The 21101-nt window shown below is 35.1% G+C and overlaps 1 protein-coding gene across 3 annotated transcripts in view; it reads right to left on the minus strand.

Moving 5' to 3' along the window:
• LOC137396996 (neogenin-like) overlaps positions 1 to 21101 on the minus strand; it is a 67716-nt gene that overhangs the window by 31102 nt on the left and 15513 nt on the right. For all 3 annotated transcript variants that reach the window (XM_068083282.1, XM_068083280.1, XM_068083281.1), the window contains exons 6-7: positions 13406 to 13534; positions 4094 to 4256 (exon numbers count right to left, since the gene is read on the minus strand). In XM_068083282.1, the coding sequence (XP_067939383.1) occupies positions 4094 to 4256; positions 13406 to 13534 (292 nt within the window). The remainder of the gene's footprint in view (positions 1 to 4093; positions 4257 to 13405; positions 13535 to 21101) is intronic.

Below are 21101 nucleotides of genomic sequence, written 5' to 3' on the forward strand. Positions count from 1 at the left end.
ACACAAGCTGTGTGGTCTGGCAGTTGGGTTTCAATTCGAATGAAGACCATTGGTAGGGGTAGGAAGGGTCTCCTACCTAAATTTTATTCTCCCTCTCTCTCTCACTTTCCCATTCTTTCTTCCCTCCCCCTCTCTACCTTTCTCGTTGTCTTTTCTTTTTCTTTCTCTACCTCCATTTCTCCCTCTCTCTCTCTCTCTCTCTCCCCCCTCCCCTCTTTCTCTGTCTCCCTCTCTCACTCACTTTCTCTCACTATCTGACAGGCAATCGCCTAACTGGAGTTTTGATGAGAAGAAAACAAGTTGTGCAAAAGTGTTCAATACCAACATGCTGGTACTAATACAGATGTCATCGTAAGTACAATATCAGTACTAAGTATTGGCCTGTGCAGCAACAGATTTAACTCTACTAGACAGGTCGTCACCAAAGTTGCCTATATTGTTGTTTAGGGCTGCAGTTGCTGGTTACTATGTCGATGTAAAGTACATATAAAATTTTGATGTTTTCACCTGGGGGTGTTTGCATTTGATAATTGCTACGGGTTTCTCTAGCCCTCTATGCGACATTTTCGCCTTACGATGCCAACACCGGAATGGATTAATGTCATCTGCACCACTGCACCATATGCCAATATGGATTCCTATTTCTCCCTCATACCTAATACCTAAATATGCTGAATATGGATTAATATTTCTATATCGATACATAGTTCTGAAATCTATGTCATCTACTAGTCAACACAATTTATCCATCTTATCCTCAGAAGGTTTAACACACGCACCGAAAGGTATACACGCATTATATAGCAGCATAACTCACATCAGTGAGACATACTGACTAAGATATGCAACAATAATGACTGCCATGTTCATTATTGTTGCAGCAGCAAGTGCAATCACGCAAACAGAACGGTTAGTGGATGAGCTGGTGATTACACTGAGCAGCACGCGTGTAGCGATAATCTATTCCAACAACAGTAGTTAGCGAGACAATAGACATGCAGCGTAACCCCAGGTTGCTGAAGACTAGTGCGTAACCACTAGGAGTGATCAATGAAACATTACACTGTAAGCTGTACTGCCCTAGGCCATTTCCCACGTAACAATAGTTTTCATCTTTATTGAGCCTAATGAAACAAGAAGTCTATAAAAACAAGACTTGACTAAGTCTGTTGTAACGGTGAGGAGGCAATAGCTCAAAAATGTACAAATATGCCCGAAGCAAGCCTTTCAAATTTGGCATGTCTAAATCTTTAGTTTTCTATGTTAACATAGGTAAACAATTATATGACAGAGGAAATAACTCCCATGGGACTCGACAAACCCTAAGCTCACCTGTGTGAGCTTTGTTTTTATGAATCAATAAATTTTTTCATTTGACTACGCAACGACGTCGGAGAGCAATATCTGCAACAATCTGATGTTTTCTGAGTTTTTATAGTGAAAAAATATCAATTTGATCTTGATCTTTTTCCCTATCATCAAACCCCTATGAAAGTTACACAGCAAAATGATTAAAAATCTTCAACATTCAAATAACAGCAACGTGAGGCGCAAGTACCAGCAGTTGCTCAGTTCCTCTTAGATGCCCTTTTTTCATTGATTCCTTGCTTTTTGATGACACTGTGTTTTTTGTAAAATCAGCATCTTGAAATGCATATTTTGACATAAAAATTTACTTTTGTGGTCAAAGATAAATGGATGATAGCGAAGTGTAAGGTGTAAGGTATAAGCCCTACGGCAACTTCTCATATGTTGGGACACTCATATTTCAGGGTATGATTGTACACTGTTTATACAGCTGCTAGTAACCAGTTATCCTAGTCGAGACTGGTGGTAGGTGGCTAGCATTTTATAATCCAGGTTTATAAAAAGGATGTCTTTGCTGCCTAAACCAATTCAAATACCAAGTTGGATTAGGTCTTCAAAGTTGTCTGTTGTTAGACAAGATTTTGAAAATTAGAGTTGTCTGCACTATTGAAGGACAATGTAATTACTAGTTATACATAAGGGCACTATATGATAAACTGAAATGATTGAATGCCAATTGAAGCCCATGTTCGATAAAATTCTTTGTCACCAACATGAACAATGAATAAATTGAATAGCTTTATTACTTCTTTCTAAATTTTTAATTGATGAATGCATTTAGTTGGGATGTTTTAAACACAGTCATATGTCAAATAACTTTTATCCCAATAAAATCATGTTCCATGAGTATTTCCATTTGAAGAAATGAAACATCTCTTATATCAGGTTAGCATGAGCTTCAGGCGACATGGTCCTAGGAGATCACAGAGATAAAATGTGGACAAAAAACAAAATAAAATAAAAATTACCGCACATGATGCAAAGTAACGAGCGCTAAACATGTATCATTCATATAAAGGGCAACTAGGCTTAATGGTTTACTATACGTAAATGTAGCATACGATTTAAAAACTGCTAAATTAAGACTACTGAAACCAAAATTCTATATGTTCAATTGGAACTATATATATATTTACATTTGCTTTTCATCAAACTATAGAAATATCTACAAATTATAATATAAAAATTTTTTAGCATAAGAGATCCTTATGAACAGCAAATTTCCTTTAAATATAAATTATCCGTATATGACTTTGGTCTAAGTTTTTTTCTAGAGCAGCTAGTGGTCCAATGCTAGAGAAGGCTGTCAGCGAGTGTACGGGTGTATATGAGTGTATAGGGGTGCTCTCCACAGCTGACCAATGTGGTCGGCAATCAACAAAATATATGTTACTGGTTGATTTTACAAATAGATAGACTTGTGTACTGTCTTGGCCCTACCACAAGGACGGATGATTTTTAAATTCAGTTCAGCTGAACTTTGCATGAACTTTAACTAAAGCCTATGTCTAACAAAGTTATAGCCTTAGTTTCTTGTCATAAACTTTTCATTACATTAAAATCTTCAAGTAACATTATTTTCCTTTAGTTTTGTTGGATTCTTCTTGGATTAGGGAAAAAACAAACTTTTTCCCTAATCCAAGAAGAACTAAAAAAATTAAGGGTTTGTTTAGTTAAACTTTTTTCCACACTTGATTTGAGAAAAAACTAACTTTTTTCCTTAATCAAGTTGAATTACCCAAATAATTTGCACACCACACATCTATTCCTAATGAAACTGACTATTTTAATCTTTTATATTTTTGAAAAGAAAAATATACATATTAATATTATTCAATGCAAGTTGCAAGATGAAAGCATGCAAATCAAATACTTTTCTTTGTTAAAAATAGCAATTCAGGGAGCAATTATTCGATTTTTAACATAAAATTATACAAAAATAAGATATTATCATCTAAATACTACTTGATTGTGCTAGTTTATACTAGGAATTACATGTATGTAAATGCCAAAATAAAGTGACTAGCAATAGATCCTAACCCTATAAAATCAGCATTTATTTACGTTCGCTATAGATATTTATATTTATTGTTTAGCAAAATAGATATATGATAATAAAATATATTTATCCAAAGGTCTAAAATGAGGGTAAGATATATTACAGATCAGACTAGATTAGATTATTATATACATCTATATTAATAGATCTCAATTAGTGTTTGACTTTATCTGTCTGTCCGTCTGTGTAAACGTTATGCATTCCCACAGTTTTTGACAGATTTCATCCAAACTTCACGCAAATATGCTCCATGAATTCTATCAGGTTGCTAGAAATATTTGAATTTAAAACTTCATCTGGTTCCTAAAAACCAGCCTCTTAAAACCCCACCTGCTGGCTATTTGATTGAGAATTAAAAAAATCTCTGGCATCACCAGGCTCACTATTAGTATATAATATCATTAATGACATTTCTATATTATTATTGTTATTACTGTTATTATTATACATCATCATTACCATCACATATGACTATCATGTTAGACAAATATTTAATTTAGTTATAATATATAATATTATATTATATTATAATATAATAATATTATAATATATAATAATTATTTATGATAGTAAATTGTGCAAACTAATCTTAGATAAGAACCTAACTAAACCTGCGATAGCCGATATAGAAAATACTGTTGACAAACTACAGTAGAGACAACACACCTGTCTATATCGATAGTGCTGCCCTGTCTGAGCCAGCTGACCCTTGGCTTACTCCCATCATCTCCACGACCTCTGACGGCGCAGTAGAGAGTCACAGAATGTCCAAGTTCTACCGAGGCATCTCTCGGTCTAACCATAAACGACGGGCCTTCAAACAATGGCCCTATAATCAAAAAAGGTTAACATAAATACATCAGCTATCTTCTACTCATTTCGGTCAGGAACCAAGGCTATTTCCGTGAGTTAGATGAGAAAAACCTTTAGCAGCTGTACATTTTATAATGTTAGAATCGCCTACTCGGTGTCACACTTGATAAAAATACACAATCAAACTTCTCCAATTCAAATAAATTCTCCAACATCCCAGATGAAATTGGAGTAACTATTTAACAATGAGGCCAATTAATTTTATACATGCTGGAGACCATTTTGTGACTGACTATTCTTCATGTTGATATCGACAGTAACTTGACTTTTTTGAGTTTCATGAATTTCATCATAAGAGTGGCTAAACAGGTGCAAAAGGATCTAAAAAGCATCTTAAAATAGTAGGTTGTTCAAAGGGATGGTGAAGACAATACTATGTACTATCCATACCTACTTGATGTATTAAATTGACAGAAGGTTTGCAGTCAAGTATTACTACATAGTTTATTATGTTACTAAACACAGCAGTGCCCAACGATAAGCTCTATTTATATTGGGATGCAATGTCTCTATAGCGGGCAAACAATGACTGGCTGAGATTGAGACTACTTGCTAGTGAGTGTGGCTGTTAGAGCAGCGGCAGGTGATTAGTAAATATCAAGTGTAATATATAATAACACACTCCAGTTAGTCATAACGTATCATACTAATTGCATTACCATTCTTCTCGCCGATGTGACTCCGTATTCGGAGCAAAAATTTCCAACTGATCATTGAGAGAGAAGGCAGCTAGTAAACAGACTTGAAGATCAACTCGCACAAAATTTTAGTAGGTTTTATCAGAAAGTGTCAATATTTTTCTATCGTTTGCGATTGTTTTTTTATGTTTGAGATGGTCTGATTACCAGAATGTTTCTAGATTAAAACTTGATCGCGATTAAAACGCTCAGAAGACAAATGCGTGCGAAATGATGTCACTAGTCGTTATGGCTGCGATAGTTGGTATTAGCCATTGCGTTCAAGTTGATGTATCATGGGTCCCTATTCTATCGGTTTCTTTGCACCTACAGACATCATAATCGTACTTTCGACTGATCTGAGTATTTTAAACACAATCGAGTTTTATCGATATTAATCTTAAACCATCCTGGCAATCAGATCATTTCAAACATCAAAAACAATTGCAAATGATATAAAAATAGTGATACTTTCGGATGAAATTTTTAAAAAATAGTGTAAGTTCATCTCTGGGCTGGGTCACATTATATCACCGTACATCGGTGTTAATCCAGTGATACTACAGTCTATGATAACAACTTCACTCTAACACAAACAAATAATATTTAATGAAGAAATTCTTATGTCAGGATGTTCTAAATATAGGAAGTGAAAGATGTTTATGTCTGGTGTGTTCAGTGACTTTTGTTTGTAAAGTTTGTTGAAGTGATTGTGAATAAAGGTTTGACAGCAGTAGTAATGAGAGACAGAGTGCACCAAGGCTGGTTCAACAATTACCAATCGCTATGTTTCCGTGACACGTATGAAGTGCATCATGCGGGTTTGGAGTTGTGTTACCGTGTGAATTAAATGTTTCTATGGACATTTGCATGATGCGGAATGACTCCGGCACCTTGTTGAAAAAAGGTGAGGAATTGTAAGCTATAAATTAATAATTAGCGATGCAGTAATCCATGCAGTTAGCGACGCAAACACGTTAAACCCGACCGAGAGAGGACCACGGAAGTATTAAAAATGTTTAAAATTGAATAGCTGGCTCGGTATTTTAATGTGCATCATTCGCAAGCGCTGTTTCCACAATTCGCAAGCAAGATAGATTCGATAAAAGTTTGCGAATCGCAAAACTCCTTTAGCTTGCGGACTTATGCCATTTCTATGATGCGGTTAACTTGCGAATTGGCTCAAATTTGTGAATCATGCGCATCATGGAAACGAAGTATGTATCTTGTGGGAAAAACTCTTTGCTAATTCTAAAAAAATAAAATGTTTGAGTTCAAACTTTCCGTTCTAAAGTAACTCTCCATTATTCCACTCAACGAAAAGAAAATGGAGGATAAATCATTACGTCAACTAGATGAAAATAGAACGGAAGAGAATTCTTAACATTACACCCAGAACGTAAATGGTGGCGGGAATAGCTCCCATCTTGGCCTCATGTTTGCTCTGCCTAGTATATAAGCTAAAACCTTGAATCTCGTCAATTTAAATAAAAATAGCATAAAAGAGGGTGGTTTTCATTTACACGCTGTATAAGGAGCCGAATGCATTGTATCAATTTCGTCATACATCGACTTTTTAACATTTTTCATCTCAACCAAATCAGATTTCGACCAATAAATTTGAAAGATTTATGCGTCAGACTTTGACCAAACAATCGGATTACGATCAAATCATAAGGCCGAGGCTAGGCTCAATACCCTACTGTACTCTATTGCAACTTATTCATGTTACAGTTGATAAAAATATAAGATAAGAAATGTTTCTGCCGTGATTTTTTTTATTTTGCATGATCTTAGCTGAAGTACGTACGTTCCTGTACTCTTTCATTACAACTTTTTCAAACCGGTAACAGATTAAAAGTATTTGCATTAATTATAAGACAAATAGTTTTGGATTGTGAACAAACAGCTTTTCGAACAGCCTTCTAGAACAGATTATGATTAGAAACCAACACAAGTCATCTTGGAAGGATAACATTTTTGAATTTTTAATTTTGGAGGGTTTAGGATTTCAATAATTTGTAACACAAACAAAACCAGTGTCTATTTATCTAGGTAACCCCAAAAAAGTGCATGGCGCAGTTACAGTGAGGATGTCAGTGGCAGGCATCTAAACACGCTGCACACACCGGCTATGACACGACAGATGCAAGGAAATAGAGAAACAAAGGCGCGGATAAACAGAAATGAATGTTGAGTTGACACTTGGACAGAGATTAACTGAGACAATAGGCAAGTCAGAATGATTAGCTCATTGCCTACTCTCCAATTGATATAATCACTAGTATGTCCTTCCCATCAAGTTCACGCTTTGTGTAGCCTTTGTGCTTCTCAAACCAGCATTTAGATTGAGAAGGAAATTGCCCTACTATATGTTAATAACTATATTCAACCATGGCTAGACAATGACGATATTCACTGCAATCACAGCTACCTTGTCAATTAGACGGTTTTCATGAGTGAAATATCAACTTTGTAATTCCATGATTCCAACTTATGATATTTACCTGTTAGTACTTGTCACTTCACATGATAGACATTTGCTAATCCAATTCACACGCGGAATTTCTATGATGAACATTAAATTGTCACGATCAAATTTTTTTTGTAAATTATTTTTTGTTGTAAGATCTATACTACCAGTACTATATACTGTGGCTATATTATAGGCCTATAACTATATTACCACTTGTAACTAACTTGTTCATAATAAATATATCTGTCATTGTAACGTGACAGGAAGATTAGAACAGGTGCTTGGGTGTTTTTGAAAATTACAACTTCAGCTTAAACCAAAATGAACTTGAGAAACCATCAGCTCTGTCCATGAACATAACTTCGCTACTCTTCGCAAACGACGATCTTGCTAAAATGCCAACTTGTTATATTTGCCTGTTAGTTCATGACACTTCATGAGACTGATATTTTTCAATGAAATCCATGACATCTCATTTTGTCGGTTACCAACGATCAAAGAAACCAATGTAGAGGTCACGCAACCAGTTCTTTCACCTAGCAACAATGACCCGGACTTCTATGCGTACAAATTGTCAGCCCATATTTTTTGCTTCGCAACGTTACAAAAATCTTTTAACACCATCTAGTCGATTTTGTGGAACCAACTTTCTTTCATGAACAGTATGTTATCAACAGGAATGATCTTCCAAAATTTATTTATCTATTTCAGCCAATCTTTGTTGGTAAAGTGTTGGATCATAGTTATATTCTTATTGATACTCTAGTGTATCAGCAGCATTGTGTTGGTCAAAATTTTGCCGTGGATGATACCTTCACATTACTTGCTTTGCCAACGTGTAAGAGATTCAGAGGCGATGGTAGTCATTATCAGTAAACAAATCAATTTTTGTGTTTAATGTTCATATTATCATCCAGCTTTCTTTGCCTTATATCTATAAATACTCAACCTTGGTACTATCTTCAGAATTGGTTGACTTCATAAATGGCTCTAACAGTATTTCAAGGGCATTGAAGATTTCCAGATACAGTAGAACTTCGCCATACGATTTGAATTCGATCCAGTGTTTGCATCGTAAGGCGACAAATTCATATAGATAGGTATAGAAGTCCATAGTAATTATCTAATGCAAATATACCCTGGTGAAAATCATCACAATTTTATATACCGTACGTACTGCACATATTGAAAATTGGTAACAAAATAATATGTTAACCTTAGTAACAATAGTTACCTACAGTAACTTTGGCGTTTTGGTGGTTATGATCCGCAATAAAATGTAACATTACTATGAACTATGTGCAGTACATGCTGTAGGTAGTTTTTAACCTCGAGACAGAACCCTAACATAACCATCAAGTTTAACTTAAATGAATTTAGCTTACTAAACTTCAACATTGTCCTCGACTAAAATTTTATACCTGATCCTGGTTTCATTTTCACTACAATTAATAATGAATAACTCTGGAACTGAGAGAGAACGAGCATCGTATCCTTTTTATGCGTTGTGGGATGGACTTCCGCAAATAGCATATCAACATCTTCGTTATTCCGACGTAACCAGCACACCGACTGCCAAATTAGAATTTGAGAGAAATCTTTGTTGATATTATATTGCGAGGGCGAAAAACCATCGTGTTCCACATGGAAAAAGTCGTATAATAGGGTCATGGTAACCCGAGGGCAGTCTATATGTATATTTAAAGGAGGACAAAGTCGATGCAATAATAAAGAAGATTACAGATCATACAATCAATTTCTTTTAATTCCGAATAACGCATTTGTGGAATAATTGTTTACTGATCATCCCAGCCATCTCAAAATATCAAATTTCTTTACATCTGATGTTTTTACTGAATCTTATCTGTAATAACAACTTAGAAATTCCAATGCTGACCAGAATGTGAGAGGAGTAAGGGGAGGCCAATCATTTCTATATTTTCTATGTAACCTGTTTTAATATTTCGCGGAAAACAAATGTGAAAATCTTTTAAGTTGAGATAATCTAAAATATAAAACAGTCCAACTTTCTATCATATAAGCAGCTGTCAAAAGAGCGTGGTCGGTAGTTCCTAGAAGACTGTACTACAATTTTGCCTTAAACAAAAACCTAAATGCTATAACATTGCGCAGAAGGCATTCCAAGGTCAATATGAATTTGGCTTTAGGACAACTCAGAAGATTAAACTATACGCTTTTCAAAAATGTTGTAAATACTAAATAGTAACAACTACTATAGCCTCTCATGAATGAAAGCAGGAGTCAATATAACTAAACAATAAATAATGAACAGATTTATAAACCAGTGCGCGTCTGTTCAGTGTTCATGTGAGACAGTGAACAAATTTTCATGTTGAAAGAACTGTCCTTGATGTTGTTTGAACGATTAGGAACAGTACATTATCCGCGAGCATAGCATTGTATGGATGATTAGACACTCAATTGGAGTATGAATTACGAGGTGCAGGCAATGAAACTGGGAGCATCTGTAGTTGCAGAACTAATCCTGCTATGTCAGCTGATAGAACAGATGGCTCAGCAAATCTTAATACAAGTTACCTTCTGAGACAATTAGGTCTGTCACAAATCTACATGTACATATGGATTCACCTGAAGACAAGCAAAGAGACCAGACTTATATATGTATATGATTTATATACATATATAAGACATAGATATATAGTTATAGTTATATATAGCGAAGACTATATATACATATATATAGCCTTATATGAGATTATATATACATTATACGTATGTATGACATATTTAAGTGTGTATATATAAGACATATATGTATAAAATGTATATGTTAATCTTATATACAGGCTATGTAAGTCTTATAGCTATATATATATAAGACATATACATATACGATTTATATACTTAAGATATATAAATCATATATATATATATATATATATGTGACTCTTATATACATATATAGGTTATGCAAGTCTTATAGCTATATATATATGACTTACATATACACGTATATAAGTGTTATATATATGTAAGACTATATACCCAAAAAGCATTGTTCATCATATCATAAGCATAGTAATGAAATTCTCACTCGGCTCACCTGAACACAAATTTTATCTCAGCTAACCAATATCTTATATGGGTAACTTGTAAGTAATGTTGTGCGATACAACTTTGTACAACTTTTTGTTTGCTTTCAATTGGAAAAGACGAATTAGTTTGTGCGATTGAAGAAAACTAACGACTTACAAAATCCACTTAAAACCAGAGGAGTCTTGGCTAAAACACAGCCCCCACAGATGATCAATCTTAGCGTGTTACACCCAACAGCAAGATAGAGAAACATTTCACTGATTAATCTAGCAGAGTTGATGCAGCTGACATTGATGATGACTCAGCAAAGAACGGCATCAAATTTGCATGTTTAAACAGAGTTTGACATTTATGCATGTTTTTTTGTCCTGAGAAAATAGCTAATTGTCAACGAGTGTGGGCGTATAGCTTTTTATTAGCATCAGTAGTCATCAACAGATTGAAGTTGCTCATTACATGCCAAAAAAAGAAAATAAATAAAAAGTACAAAATCAGGAATTATTGGGAGTATTTTTTAATGAAATCCAAAGCATGCTAAAAAGAAAGTAAATTGATTTGAAACAAAAGTCGAGCTGCTCTAAAACAACATACAGCAGTTTCAAATAAAACTGTTGTGAAAATAGGGTTTTTAAAAACACTTACAATTTAGACCTGAAGATTTATAATCGAGCTGAATGTGTACATGTCAAGGACAAAAATTCGCATGCACTGTTCTTCTTCAGTGAGTTTAACTGAGGTAGAGGTTGTTACTAGTTCAAGCATTTCACATCAATTGTACTCGAGAGTTCAACCAAGTAGGTCCAGTTGATTGATAACTAATGGGTTTCGCTACTTTTAATATCTTCATTTGTTGCCAGCCCATTTATCAGCTCCCAGATCTGATCAGTACTTGAACGCTTGTGGTACAAATAACATTTCACTTATTATTTACTCTTTAACATTTACTGTATCAAAGAGGGCCCTGTCACTCCAGATGCCTGCGTTTTGGAACAAACAGTTTCTCTCTAGCATACATATTTGTTTAATGATCCAAAAATGTGAAAAGTTGATAAACAGAAACCAGCCGATGATGACCTTTCTGCAAAGAACCTTAGCTCTTTGTCTGAAATCTATCGCTAAACAGATCCGGTAGATAAATGGAAGGAGGTGAGTGTTGCACTCAATTGTACTAGTATAGACAGGCATTTGACAGCAGGAGACAGGTGCATTGATCCAACTGGCAGAATGAAGAAAGGCAAGCTCATAGAAAAAGGGTACTCAATTCTATCCTACACTAGAGGCAAATGCTTTATTCACCAAATCATTGCTACCAAGACTTCTGGGAAGAAAACAACCGAAACAGATTTTCTACCAATAATGGGGGGAAGCATCTAAAAAACAGATGATCAACGAAAACAGGTATCGAATGTACCTGCTTGAAACTGCAGTATGTTGTTTTAGAGCAGCTGGACTTAGGTTTCAAAAAGAAAAAAATTGAGATCTAAGATATTTTCTTGTGCTTTTGAGAAACAGAGACACGATCCAACTACTTAGTGTTGAAGGACTCAATCATATAGCCACAAATATCAATCAATCTAGCGGTAAAGCCAGACAGAATACATCATTACATTTCTTATAGTTCAGAACATAGAGGATAGAAGAATGTTTTGCTAACCTACCGACTAGACAGCCACCATGACATGACCTTTACCACTTCCTAAGACTATGGGTAAAGTGCATAGGGCGCCCATAGCAATATAAATAGATATTCAGGAATAATTATACTAGATCAATGAGAAGGTAGACAATCAAAGATGCTCAGTGATAGCCCATATGGTGGAGCTCTAAAGCTGCGGGATGGAGCGATTGTTCTTATAGTCTGCAAGCCTTATAGAACGAGATCAAATGAAACTGCATGCCATGTTATGCCATGTTCGTGAGCAGCAGAACTCTTACATAATATTATCTCTGTCAGGCCCCTGCTATGACATAATTCTATATCATTGCTTGTGTATTATCGGAAGCAGACTAATAAACAGCATACAACATATCATAAATATAAATGATTGGGCTGCCATATGTTTGTAATTACGGCTTACCAGAGCATAAAAGCAAAGCATGCCACTCAGTGCATCCACGCTCTCAGCAACAGAAAACAAGCATTCGCTTCAGACGTTTGGAACTGAGGAGGAACGAAACAAGATGGCTTCCACAATGTACCAAAGTTTTTCTGATGACAAAGTAAAAATAAATGGGACCATTACTAACAAGGGTCTGTCTGAACAGCCCTTAACCCAAATAGATTAAAGGAATTATGCAAGAGGTTTATAAAATTAAGTTAATTAATCGTTAATTTTTTTAATTAGTTTACGTTAAAAATTTTTTAACTTGTCTCCCATATGCTGATTGATTATAGTATTGATTATAGTATTGATCCGTTTGCGAAAGCCCGTTATTCCACAAATTTATTATCTCAAGCTAAAAAAAATAGAGGAATTTTTTTAAAATGCTTGGCTATTGCCAGCGTTTTGACAATGCTACTAACACACAGAAATATATGACCTTGCCCGACCCAAGGAATGAAAGACAGGAGGGAATAAGACAAAATTTTGTGTTGGCAATAAAGTAACCAATGAGGCCATACACCGATCAGCAATAGCCAATGAGATTAGACTCTACGGAGAGATTGCCAAAAATATTGTACACCTATACAACCAATGGAAACAAACAAACAGCAGTTGGCATAATGGCTATTTTAAGATTAGCCTAGCATGGTAAACACTAAACTGAACTCTGTAATCAGCGACAGACGAGAAGAACCTGCCCTTTTTGTTGTGAGAGTGCACTCAATATAGACAGTAACATAATTCTAGATATCACTGCTTCTGTCACTACCTGACAACTCCTTGGCGCTTAGTGTAGCCTCTCTGCTGGTTATAGAGCCGGCCTTGTTTGTGGCTGTACACTGATAAACGGCCATATCATCTTCGGTGATAGACAGGATTTCTAAGACTTCGCCATCGCCTACAAAAATAACATCTCTATTGTAGTAAGAGCCATGTCTGTCTGTTCGTCCAAAAGCCATAGTTGGAGGGTAGGAAAAAAGTTGAATTAAACGAGATTCGAATTCGTGACGTTCAGCGTTGTATACCAATCAGCCAACTTCCACAACACTAGAATAATTGTGTGCATAGTTATTCTCTGCACGTTATCAGCACAACTGATGATCTCTGACAGCACACTATACTACCAGGGCACTAGTGAGCTGTATATAATAACTTGAAACTAACAACAGCTTGAAAGTAAGCGATGTCCTCACTTCAAGTTATCTACAAGTTCAAGATGCACATTTAATTTCCATTTTATAACCATAAAAGTTCCATAAATTAAAAACGCATATTGGAAAAATCATTTCTCAGCTGTCACTGAGTAGTAAATCATTCCATATACAGTTTTCACTAAGTTCCTACTAGGCAATGGTATGCCGAGTTGTTAGTTGTAGGACACAGACTAGATCAAAGCTAAGATGCTTTTGCAGTGATTTCAGTAAAGTAACGAATACAACATAAAAAAAGATCGATAGCATGACGATTTGAATATTGAGAGTGGAAAAACGAACAGTATAAAGGTGCAGATCTATCGATGTGTCGATCTATCGAAGAGATGATCTACCGACCAGATTATCTCTTTGACGCACCAATTACGTACGTACGAACTATGGTACGTGTGTCAGTAGACCACTCTTCACACGCAAAATCTCCTATCGGCTCAGGGAACGATGACTGAACCAATCGTTGAAAAGACTAGCGCGGATGTATATAAATAGGTGTAAGAAAATGAAGACTCAGAAATTAATGTTGGCTCTAACGCTGGTAGAGAAGTCCAGTGTTTATTACTAATGCAACAGATCTCTTTCATTGTAACACATTTTGGCTAGCTAATAATTTATTTATAAAAGGAAACAGATACCCCTGAGGATAAAATTCGATATAGCTGTCAGCTGTCGGATTAATTCCATTGGCTCAGGTCCAAGGTATACAAATTACTGGGGTAAATCGCTGAGCCATGTACAGCCTGGTGTAGTGATTTTTTAAAACGAAAACCCGCAAAAGTACCAGGTCACAATCACTCCTTGTAAAACTGCGTTAGAGAGAAAATTTGTTGTATCTCATGCTAAAGATGAGCTTACAAAATTTTAGTAGATTTCATCAGAAAGTATCAGTGTTTTTCTATCATTTGCGATTGTTTTTAATGTTTGAGATAATCTGACTGCCAGGATATTTCAAGGTTAAAATCGACAAAACATGATTGCTAAAACGTTAAAACGCTCCGAAAAAAATACATGCAAAATAATGTCACTAGTTGCTATTGTTCTTATAGTTTGTATCTGTTATTGTTATTGTTACTATCTAGTTTGTGTCTGTTATTGCATTCAAGTTGTCACTCAATGCCTTTCTATTCTGTCGGTCTCTTTGCAGCTGTAGACGGAACAATCGCGTTGTCACTTGATCGGAGCGTTTTAACAGCGATCAAGTTAATTTTAATCAAAATTAATTTTGAAACATCCTGGCAGCCAGATCATTGCAAACATAAAAAACAATCGCAAATGATAGAAAATACTGATGTACTGAAAAACCTGTATTTGAATGCCACCTCTATTTGAGCATCACCATGAGAGAAAGGTTGAAAAATAAAGCACTATCCTTTGATTGAACGCCACTTCTATTTGAGGGCCACTATTTGACATTCTTGATCTTCACTAACCCATAATAGAAAGTGATCAGTAGAAGTGTTGACAAAACCGTACTAATAATGACTCGATTACATTAATAACAATTAATTCGTTTGTTGTTTCTGTTCATAACAAAGTGCATGTTTAACTCAGTCTTTAGACTACAAGTTTTTTCGTTAAAACTTTGCATGCGACACCAGATTAATAATTTACCAACTGTATCAGGCTAATTGTAGTCCCTTCTTCTCAAGTGGTTATAATACTTCAATGTATGTGAAAGAGGGTTTGCATATTTATGATGGAATCGGTGCTTCTACGTATTTTGAGGCTATTTTGATTGAAGGCGGTTTCTCTTTATTCGCGTGAGAAGTATATAAATGTATTCTAAAGTACATCACATAAAAGTTATGCTCTGCTAAAAAATTTGTTAGAATCTAATATCGACTAGCTCAGCTGTGCAGAAAACGGGTTGAGGTCAGAAGACATTGTGGAAGGTATTGAACAGCAAGAAGAATATGAAATGGTTCCAAACAGAAACAACAATCAGAACGCGACTGGCCACGGAAACGATGCGACTATTTTTGTATTCAAAAATGTTAATTTTTGTATTAAAATGTTAATTTTTGTTTCTGCATGTATTATAATTATGGCTTGTTCATGTCACTCATTCTTGAATATATATTTGTAACGATTGATGGATTATTATTAGGCAACGCAAGCTATAAGATCATCATAGGTTAATTGCAAGAAATAGATATGAACTGGTAGAGACACGTTTCACCTTCCTTGTGCATTTTTATTTAGAGATCTACAAGTTGGAAGTAAGTTAGCAAATTTCTTGCATCCAAAAGGCTTAATGTCGCTCCATCCAAAGGAGAGTACAAAATATAGGCGACATTCGATTTGCCTGTGAAAGGGTCAAATAATTTGTCTTCTTAATATTTTGATGAGGGGGTTGAAAAATACAACGCCACCCTTTATTTGAACATGCCCTCTAATAATGCGCCATTCTAAGGAATGGGTTGAAAAATAGTGCGCCATGGCGTTCATGTAAAGGTTTTACAGTATTCTGATAAAATCTACTAGAATTTTGTGCAAGTTCATCTGTAACATATTGTTGATAATAAATATAATAATAAACTGCTCACGAGAAAAAGGTCGTTCCAATCAAAGGAGTCATGACTGTGAGGTAATCTGCTACGCTCAGCACTAATCAAGCTGACGTACGCTATTTTCAATACTTACCCAGCACCAACATTTATTTTAAAGAAAAGTAAACATGTTTAACTAGAACCTGCCAACCCCAGTCAAAGAGCCTATAATATTTGCAATAATAACAAATGATTTGTTTATATGTTGTCGGTAACAATTAGGAATAGTTATGTAGAGACTAGCAAATGCCTGCCCGTGCGTAGTGTTTCTTTGATTTACGTTTTTTGTAAAAGCTTTTGCAATGATCACAAAATGTATAAAACGCATGAATAGAAAAGCTACTATTGATAATTAGACAATTAGTCTACAGACTACTGTAGACTAACTGTCTGTAACCTGGGAAATATGTCGTTAAAATCATGAAATCTCAACATGATCTTGATGAGTGACATCAACATCACCTTGAGACAATGTTGAGGTCACATAATAACATAATTGTATATTTTAACATTACATTTAATTCTCTTGTTCAATTTTAGTTTGTTGATAAGACACGATGCTATAAAATGTGCTGCGCATCAGCAAACACCCATAAATAAAACATATGCTTCTACATATAAAACAAAAACTGAAGCGATATGTCTCTGTATACCGATATATATAATGATGTGTGTACCGTTGTATATACCGATTTGTATACAGATGTGTGTACCGTTGTATATACTGATTTGTATACAGATGTGTGTACCGTTGTATATACCGATGTGTATACAGATCTGTATACCGATGTATATACCGATGTGTATACAGATCTGTATACCGATGTATAGGCCTATACAGATTTTTATACCGATGTGTATAAAGATGTGTATACAGATGTGTATAACGATATCGTCCAACTTGCTTTAAACAACCGGCATAAATAAAATTAATCTATAGACGTAACAAAGTTAATATATATCGAACAAAGTTGAAGTTTTACGACAGATAAATTGAGCTTTCCCAAATGAAAATGAGCAGACCAATCATGTCGTAACTGGTTTATTAAGTCTTCTAGACATTTTCTTGATCAGGTAAAATGAGAGATTACAAAGTTACAATCACTGACTCCTGTTTTCGAACTCCCATTAGAAAACTAGGGTGATACCTCCGCTCATGAAATTAACCCCTTCGAAAAACCGTTTCGTAACCTGAAACTTTTGTAAGTAGGGATATTTGCAAGTAGAAGTACCTCTGAACAACATTCTAAGATTTTAAACATTTCGTTATGTAAATCAGAATCTCAATGAATTCAGTTGTCAGCTTTCGTTGTGGGATTATTGAAAAACACAGATCATAGACATAAGTGAGTCTCGTTCAACCAAGTGGAAGGGCTGCAACGCCTGTAACAGGATTATAATAATGTGTTACTGATCTACAGATTTGCATAACTAATCATGCTTGCCCATTTTTCACATTTTTGAAACTAATCTAATTCGAAAAACTGTTCTTTTACTCAGCATGCCATCAATTCAGCATTACTAATCGATGGAGATAGTCAGCCAGCCATATACCCAGCCATGCGATTAGGTCATAAACCTTGCAGTCCAGAGCAAACTGAACTGGAGCTGAACTGAGCAAACTGAACTGAACTGGTTATAACCCTTAAGACCAATAACGACAATGTCGAAGCGACTCGCTGGATAAACCAAGCCCGTCGCAGTCCTTATGCATTTGATTTTTGGTAGACACTTTTTTGAAATAATTTCATTCTTTAGAAATAAAAATTATCGACTTGGCTAATTACGATACAATCTGGACTGCTATTTCAAGGCTAATACTTGTGCCTAGCACGCATATGTATGGCTAAAAGTTTCTTTGTCATAATGTAAAAAGTATGTATTAAAAATGGCTACGAGTAATGATTTTGCTATCCAAACAAATTGTTTGGATGCTAATATCGACTAGTTTGGCTGTGCAGAAGAAGATCTCAGGTCAGAAGACAGTGTAGAAGTTATTTAGCATCCAGAAGAAGCTGAAATAAGTCCAAACGAAAGCAAAAGTCAAATTGCAACTGCGAGCTGAGGCTAAGCAAATGATGTTACTTCATCACAAATAATCAAGCTACATAAACTGGGCTGAAGAGATCAGTTTGAAGACATGAGATGAATTGTGTTCATGATGAAAATTCCAGTTTCACTAAAAATCCGACGCCAAGGCACTTCATACAGAAATGGCACACCCATTAATGAGCATGACATACTCCAGTCAACAGTTATGACAGGTCCATTAAAATATTACTTTGATCATGTCTGAGTAGGCCTTCTGTTAGTGTATTAGCTAACCGCAACATAACATTTCAGTGACCATAGAATATACAAGAGGTCTGATGTCAGGCCATACCATCGCTCAGAATAGAGATATCAGTGTGGTGACACAGTATTATGTTGACATATCCTCTGTGGAAATGCTATATCATATAGCTAGAGCACTGGTATTTCCCTTAGTTAGAATGGTAATACTGTAAAATGTGCTTATTGCTATGTAGAAATAATTGTTTTATAGAAATGTATTTGTTATATATAGTTAGTTTTACACAAAAATCTATACTCTTTGCAATAATATATGATACATTTCATATTATGAATAATATCAGCTACTACAAACTATGTATATATGCCAGTATATATACTGGTAAATACACGTACATGTATGTATATATGGGTATATAATATATGGGTGGGTATATATATATGCGTATATAAATGTATATATATATATGTGTGTAGGCCTATATATATAACCCCAACTTTATATACATATAAAGTTGGGGTTATATATATATATATATATATATATATATATATATCTATATCTATATATATATATATATATATATATACAAATAAAGTATTAGATTTAAAACATTTTTTACAAATTGCTACTGTCGTTTGACACCAACTTCAAAGCTTGTAAAACTCGTATGGATTAATCAGCCATAACAAGATAAGCCAATAACCAAACATGATCGAATCATTGAAAAATCAATAGATACAACTGTTATCCCGATACACCTTGACAAACATTACAAGGGCGATTATAGAGTGCTCAGTAACAGACTATAAAGTCCAGAATAAAGGGACACAGAGGTATCTAAACAGAGCTACAGGTGTAAGAGGGTTACCCATGTGTAATAACATAAGCAAACACTCCTAAGATTCTATCGCAGTTGGTAATGCGAGACGATTTCTATTTACCTGACAATTGACGACTACTGACTATCGGATTCGCAAACGAAACACTCAGTTTATATCAAATTCGATTACATATTTCAACACCACCTACACAGCTGTTGACGACTCTCCTAGATCAATTTCAATCATCGTTATTGATGAGTTAAACTGGCAAATGCGATGATTGCCTGCACGGCCAACCATTCGGGAACCTCCTACCAGCACAAGTTTGTCGGCAATACAGCATGAAACCCAGGATAGAGGAACACAGTGGAGGCTAGATAAGATAAATGATGGTTTTAATTCATTTTGTAATTATATTAAAATCACTCAGTTGTCATTTCAACTAAAGATTCTTCGTTCATCATTTTAACATATGACTTGGGAGGATAGCTAATTTCTACAGACAAATTATTTCAATTTCCAATGAGAGCGTAAATAAAAAATTTCTTGCTAATACATGTCAGAAGATGATACATACAAACTGATAGGCACAATTCTATAATCATCATTCATAAATTAATGCGAGATGTCTAAATGCGACACAGACATTTTCAGCTTGTGTGGAACCTTCTTTGACCTTGAGTTATAATCATCGCCCATATTGGGTAACCATAATGACGTAGTGTGGCGACCGTGTGGGAGAAAATGTAAATGAATGGCTGCCGACGAAAGCACTTTTGTGTCATGTTAAAGCATTGGCTAATCATCGATATTGACATCATAATTCACAAGTCTATGTTTCAGCGCCAAAATGACATCCGTATGTCGCAGCTTGGAGTTGACATTGTGAACGCTTGTCTTCAAAGCTGGTTTTTGTGTTCTTCCAACATTAAAGTCATTGTTGAAAAAATAAAATATTATGTTTATATTATTATAAATTGATGCAATTTTAAAATGCTGTAATCTAAACGATGATCATACAGGAAATCGCTGTAGCAGATATTTACTGTACCTCATCCAAAAATATATACTGAAGATAAGCTTACACAAATTTTATCAAAAGGTATCAGCATAATTATTTCTATCATTTACTAAAAAGTATCGGTATATTTCTATCATTTGTGATTGTTTTTTATGTTTGAGGTGATCTGACTGTCAGAATCACAGGTGTCCTTTAGCGGAGATATTGCCGAAGCCGAGACCGGGCCGTAGTCTACACACACAAAATAACAACAAAGGTCCACCTAGTTATGAGCAAAAACAAAAGTATCCACTCAAATATCTCACCAATCCGGTGAGCAGCACACACAAAAACTAAACCAATCGACTGAGCCACCCATCATGTCAAAATAATCCAAGTTTCAAGTCATGTCTTACACAACTCACCTTATGGTTTATCAAAAGTTGTCCCAAAGTCCCTATTAATTTGAGACTGTCTAATTGCGGTTTTAGAAATGGTCGCCGCTGGCCTAGCCTAACGTCCTAATTCAACATCTCAGTAACTATCGGGACATTGCTGAGTGCTCCCGAACTTTTTGATTCCTTCTTTTAG

This window comes from Watersipora subatra, chromosome 5 (genome assembly GCF_963576615.1).
Source record: "Watersipora subatra chromosome 5, tzWatSuba1.1, whole genome shotgun sequence".
NCBI classification, from domain to species: Eukaryota; Metazoa; Bryozoa; class Gymnolaemata; order Cheilostomatida; family Watersiporidae; genus Watersipora; species Watersipora subatra.